The sequence below is a fragment of the Nicotiana sylvestris genome, chromosome 6, assembly GCF_000393655.2.
Source record: "Nicotiana sylvestris chromosome 6, ASM39365v2, whole genome shotgun sequence".
Taxonomy (NCBI): Eukaryota; Viridiplantae; Streptophyta; class Magnoliopsida; order Solanales; family Solanaceae; genus Nicotiana; species Nicotiana sylvestris.
This window is the reverse complement of record NC_091062.1, coordinates 12,610,565-12,616,876: the sequence shown is the minus strand read 5'-3', so window position 1 is coordinate 12,616,876 and position 6,312 is coordinate 12,610,565. Positions and strand designations below refer to the sequence as shown.

General features: G+C 36.0%; 1 protein-coding gene across 1 annotated transcript; it reads left to right on the top strand.

Annotated features, from left to right (window-relative positions):
- Positions 1-1,050: 1,050 nt before the first annotated feature.
- LOC104218469 (probable inactive receptor kinase At2g26730) lies at positions 1,051-5,929 on the top strand. Its single transcript, XM_009768970.2, has 2 exons — positions 1,051-2,526; positions 4,902-5,929. Exons 1-2 carry the CDS (start codon positions 1,221-1,223, stop codon positions 5,573-5,575), a joined length of 1,980 nt encoding a protein of 659 aa, XP_009767272.1. The 5' UTR covers positions 1,051-1,220; the 3' UTR covers positions 5,576-5,929.
- The last annotated feature ends 383 nt before the right edge of the window (positions 5,930-6,312 follow it).

Sequence of the window (6,312 nt, the reverse complement as noted above, 5' to 3'; positions counted from 1 at the left end):
ATAGCTCCACATAATATCTATAACTTATTTTAGACATAAACTTTAATTTTTTTTAAACCCCAAATTAAGTACCATCACATAAATTGAGATGCAAAGATTACTTTTTGGTGCTTTGCTTGTGGGAAAGAAAGAGTATTCTTGTAAAAATATTCAGTCAGGTGAGTTTGTTGTAGGTTTTTGTAAATATACTTTGATTATTACAATTTCTTGAGTTTGTTGTGGGCGTAGATATAGAAACTATATTGACACTAATAAGAGTTTGTGGTTGAGTGAAAAGTACATATTCTTCCTTAATTATATATTTCATGTTCGAGCCTCGAATATAGAGTTGCCTCTATTAGAAATGCTCTACTCCCAATATAGAACTTTCCAACAAATTTGAATTTAATTTGATCAATAGCAATTCGGTGCACTAAGCTCCCGTTACGTGCGAGATTCGGGAAAGGGTCGAACCATAATGGTCTATTGTGCGCAGCCTTACACAATATTTTTGCAAGAGATTATTTCTACGGCTTGAACCCGTGACCTCCTGATATGACAATAACTTTACCAATTACGCGAAGACTCCCCTTCTGAATTTAATTTGACTCAATGCGGATAAAAAAAACAAACCAAAAAAAAAAAAAAAAGCCAAATTGACGACAAGAAGCATCTTCCCACTCATAAAGGTGCAATGTGTGGTCCTTTGCTGGTATACCCAACCGTCCTCCTCAAGACATATTTTTTTTTTTGAAACATCCTCCTCAAGCCAATTGAGAAAGGAAAAAGTCGAAAAAAGAAATTGAGAAAAGGAAAAAAAAATTGAGGGAAAAGAGAGAAGACTTTTGAATTTATAGTGTAAAATGAAGCACATATATTTTGTGTGGCTATAAATTATAGGTAAACTGTTTCCAAATAGGAAAAGAAATCATTCTTTTTGACACGTACTAAAAAGGAAATAGGTTCGGACAGAGTATTTAACAGAAAAATAACAAAAAAAAGGCCAAATATTTGGGTTACAGGAAAAGTGAAAGGACTGTAAATTTAAAAGGTATTCACATGTCTTACTAATAATTCCCTTACACAGAGCGTTTCATTTCCCCTTTTTCACTCTCTCTCTAAACACTCTTCCTCTTCTACTTTTCTCTCTCTCTATATGGCTTCTTCTCGCCGGAAACCACCACTATCTACAGAGCAGTACTGATTATACTCCATTGAATTACATTCTTATTTCTATTTCAATGGCGGTATTTTCAAATTCAAGGTTTGTGTTTTGTACTTTGTTTTTTGCTTCAATTTTGAATCAATACCAAGTAGTATCAGAACCTACAGAGGAAAAGCAAGCTCTCCTTGCTTTCCTCTCTCAAATCCCACACGCTAATCGTGTTCAATGGAACTCTTCATCTTCTGCCTGCACCTGGTTTGGTGTTGAATGTGATTCTACAAATTCGTCTGTTTATTCACTACGGCTTCCTGCTGTGGGTCTTGTTGGTCAAATTCCTGCTAATACTTTAGGTCGACTGAGTCAACTCCGAGTTCTTAGTCTTCACGCGAATCGGTTATCTGGTTCTCTCCCTTCGGATTTTTCTAATCTCAAGCTTCTTCGTAGTCTTTATCTCCAAAATAATAGGTTTTCCGGTGGGTTTCCGGAGAGCCTAATCGGGTTAACCCGGTTGAACAGGTTGGACATTTCATCGAATAACTTTTCCGGCAATATCCCCTTCTCCATTAACAATCTCACACATTTGACGGGTCTTCTGTTGCAAAACAATGGCTTCAGTGGGAATCTCCCTAGTATAAATCCAACGGGACTTGTGGATTTCAATGTGTCGAATAATCAACTCAATGGGTCGGTTCCGACGACTCTCGCTAAATTCCCAATTTCATCTTTTGCCGGTAACATTGATTTGTGTGGCGGCCCATTGCCGCCCTGTACTCCATTCTTTCCTTCTCCGTCATCTTCTCCTTCACCTTCTGACGTCGAGCATAAATTCAAGAGATCGAAGAAGCTGTCAACCGCTGCCATTGTTGGAATAGCTATCGGTTCAGGACTTGGACTTCTACTACTATTGCTATTCCTTTTCCTATGTTTGCGTCGAAAATTAACAAGGAAAGAGTCAACAACAAAGACACAGAAGCCGCCAACGACGACAGCAGCAGCATTCACAGGAGCAGGAGAGGCAGGAACATCATCGTCAAAAGACGATTTAACAGCTGAAGGAGAGAGGAATAAACTTGTTTTTTTCAATGGAGGAGGAGGCTATAGTTTTGATCTTGAAGATTTGTTGAGAGCTTCAGCAGAAGTGTTAGGTAAAGGAAGTGTTGGTACAAGTTATAAAGCTGTTTTAGAGGAAGGTACTACAGTTGTTGTGAAAAGGCTTAAGGATGTTGTGGTTACTAGAAAAGAATTTGAACAACAAATGGATGTTTTGGGGAAGATGAAACATGAGAATGTTTTGCCTTTAAGAGCATTTTATTACTCTAAAGATGAGAAATTGTTGGTGTCTGATTATGTTCCTACCGGAAGTTTGTCTTCTCTTCTTCACGGTATGCTTCTCTTCTTTAGCTTAATTAATTCTGTTATGGATTCGGTCGAACTCAAGTTGCAAGGCATGTGATCATGAGGTCACCATTCGAGCCGTAAAAATAATTTCAATTTTTTTTAGAAATATAGAGTAAGACGACGTATAATACACCTTTGTGACAGGTCACAGGTTTGAGCTATACAAATAGTCTCTTGCATGAATGTAGGATAAGACTGCGTACAATAAACCTTTGTTGTCTGATTCTTTTCGAATCCTCTGCATAACAGAAGCTTAGTGCATCCCGACTTGGCTTTTTATTTGGAACTCAATAGCTTCAATTCTTGGCTCAATCTTCCTATATATTTCTGCATTTTTGCTGCTGTTTTCTGAATTTTTTTGCTAAAGAGGAAAACTCAGCACTTCAATTAAATATTAGCGTTTTGTTGGTTTTACTCTGATTTTTCATGACAAATCATTCTGGTATTTTTGGGAAGTAATAGCTTAAAGAAATTAATTTTAAGGCCCCTTTGTCCATAGATTTTTTTCCTTTTTTCCAGATATTTTTATAGCAAAAAAAAAAAAGAAACGGGTGTGTCCATGAAAATTCAGCACTCCAATTTAATATAGCGTTCTGAACAACTTTTTTCCAAACTCACTAAACTGCAATATTGCATGTCCTAACATAATTTAAATTTCAAATATTACTTTTTCAAAAAAAACAATATTTGTATCCAAACGTCTACTTAATGTTTATGTTCAAAATCCTTGCTAGATTTAAGGGACTTTTTGATTCGTGAAAAATGTTTGTCTCAACTTTGGGTGGGTTACAGCTATGAAAAAGATTTTTTATTTGTTTGTTTTTAAAAAAACACATTATGTGTCTTCAATCTATACACGTGCAGATCTTGTACACATTCACATTATAACCATAGTTTAAAGCGCTTCTGAACTGGAATTGCTTTTCTTTTTTGTTTCTCTTAATTATTTAAGTTTGGTGCCTACTTATTTTATTCTTTTGCTAGTTGTTAACCAATAATTTTAGAATAAACTTTTCACCTTTTTAAGCGATAAATAATTAAGCATTTTGTTCAGATATTCCTTAACTTAAGCTACATTCTTTGAGAATAATTGTACAGTTGCATTTCGTATTTGTTACGTTTTGTACTTTTATTTTTTTATGAAACCAACGTTACATTGCAACAGACCATTATGATTCCCTACCGACATACCGTCCCTTATAAAATGATGAAATGAATAAAAAAATTGGAAAAGAAGACTCTTTTCTTGTCAAATGTTTGCCTTTTATTTTGCTACATCTGGCACCGATGCTCCAAAATATGTACTTTTTCGTAACTGCCTCAACCTACGTTGCTCGGCCTTTCCGAAAATATAGTCGGGTATATTGCGCGGCCTTTCCGAAAATATAATCGGGTATGTGTCGGATTTGTAAAAATAGTATATTTTCGAAGGATCCCATAAGGGTACAACAACATTCTGAAGAGTCTGCGCAATATAGGACAGTCCGGTGCACTAAGTTCTCGTTATGTGCGGGGTCCGGAGAAGGACCGAACCATAAGGGTACGCAGTCTTGCTCTACATTTCTGCAAGAGGCTATTTTTACGGCTTGAACCCGTGATCTTCTGGTCACATGACAACCACTATCATGTGATAGTTTAGACCTTTAAAATCAACCACAAAGTATTTGATTTTCAGATCCCACACTTTTGCAAGTCATGATGTTAGTAGTAATTGCTATATTGAAAACTTTACTTGTAAACTTAAAAGGCTTACATTACTTTGGCTTTAAGTTATTTGGTGGTTATAATTGTCTGATTTATTAATTTTATTATTCCGTTGCTTTTCTTTATTGTTCATTGATTCTTGTTGTCCCCCATTTCTCTTCTTTTGGTGAAAATAAAGTTAGAAAAGCAAAATCTAATTATAGACTCTGTACTCTTGATTAACTCAACTACTTTGAACCCAACTTTGTTTGACTGAAAACTCCAAGAAGGCAATTAAGTTACATTGGCATTGCAAATTTATTTTTAGTTTATGTCTTTTTTATAAGAATTTTATTTTTTTAGACATAAGATAAGATATCTGAAAACAATACTACAAATATCTGATAATAACACAATAGAGATCTGAAAAGGTCAATATTTTTTATTTACATTGTAAGTGATCATAAGAGACTATTTTTGTTTCTTGAGCGGGCGGTTTATCGGAAATAACCTCTTTACTTTCCCAAGGTAGGGTAAGGTATGCTTACACTCTACCCTCCCCAGACCCCAGCATGTGGGTTTACACTGAGTTTGTTGTTGTTATTGTTGTTGCATAAAAGACCATTTCTACATTGGCGCTGTTATCTAATTAAATTTATTTTGGTTATTTTTGTAGGTAGTAGAGGATCAGGCCGTACACCACTTGATTGGGATAGTCGAATGAGAATAGTGTTAAGTGCAGCAAGAGGCATTTCATACCTTCATATTTCAGGAAAAATTGTACATGGAAACATCAAGGCTTCAAATGTTCTCCTCAAACAAGAAAATAACCAAGATTATGCTTGTGTATCCGATTATGGACTAAACCTACTTTTCTCCACCACCGCGACACCGGTCAACAACCACCGTGTTGCAGGATATCGTGCACCGGAGGTTCTTGAAACACGAAAGGTCACGTTTAAATCCGATGTGTATAGCTTTGGAGTATTGATTTTGGAGCTCTTAACGGGGAAAGCTCCGAACCAAGCTTCGCTCGGTGAGGAGGGCATTGATTTGCCTAGATGGGTTCAGAGCGTCGTGAGGGAAGAATGGACCGCAGAGGTGTTCGACGTTGAGCTAATGCGGTACCATAATGTGGAAGAAGAGATGGTACAACTACTTCAGATCGGAATGGCTTGTGTTGCTATTGTGCCTGATCAACGACCTACAATGGCGGAGGTGGTAAGGATGATTGAAGAAATGAATAGAGATGATGGTCTTCGACAATCTTCGGATGATCCATCCAAAGGTTCCGAAAGCCAAACACCACCTCAGGAGTCTAGAGGCTCGCCTCGTGGTGTTACACCATAAAATTGTTAGAATCGAGATAATCAGATACCAGACTGCAAACATAGAAAATGGATGGCGTGATTGAATTTGTCAAAAATTCTCAGTAAACGTAAGTAAATTGTATTAAATGATACTTAGGTGGTTGGTGATGGGGGCGGGACCTGTTATGTGTCTTTATTTTATTTTTTTCTTAAAATTATTTTGAGAAAATTTGTGCAATGATTTTTATAGGATGATAGTTGAGAAATTTGAATATTTCCATAAAATGATTTGGGAAATTGGAATTGACCGTTTGTATTAATTATCTCATTCTTTTGGTTGGATATTCTAGTGGTGAAGTGTATAAAGTTGTTTAGCACTTGGCCTTTTCATTAACTCTTGATTTAAACGTCCATTAATTAAATATTGCCGACTAGCAATTGTTACATCTTGAAATCCTAAGAATTTGTTCTTTTATAGATTTATAGAAGATTAGGTGGATTTGGTTTTGGTCTAACTCCAGGGTGTTAAATCACATGGGATTGGACTTTATATTAGTAAAAAAATTTATTTTTTGCGATGGACTGTCAATTTTTAGTAGTCTTTAGTGTTAATATCAATGAGGTCAGGTTGATAAATCATAAAAGTGCTTACAAGGAGAAGAATAATTAAATTGGGTGAGAGTTTTATGTTTTGGGGTCCACCATTTGGAGCTGCATGTGAGTGTCTTTTCTTCAATTCGTTTTGTAGGGCCTGTCTTTTTTGGTTTCTTACCGGAT

Excerpts from the sequence above, each read along its gene's own strand:
- LOC104218469 (XM_009768970.2), top strand. The coding sequence starts at position 1,221 with ATGGCGGTATTTTCAAATTCAAGGTTTGTGTTTTGTACTTTGTTTTTT. Across the intron at positions 2,527-4,901 it reads TTTGTCTTCTCTTCTTCACG|GTAGTAGAGGATCAGGCCGT; the intron begins GTATGCTTCTCT and ends TTATTTTTGTAG.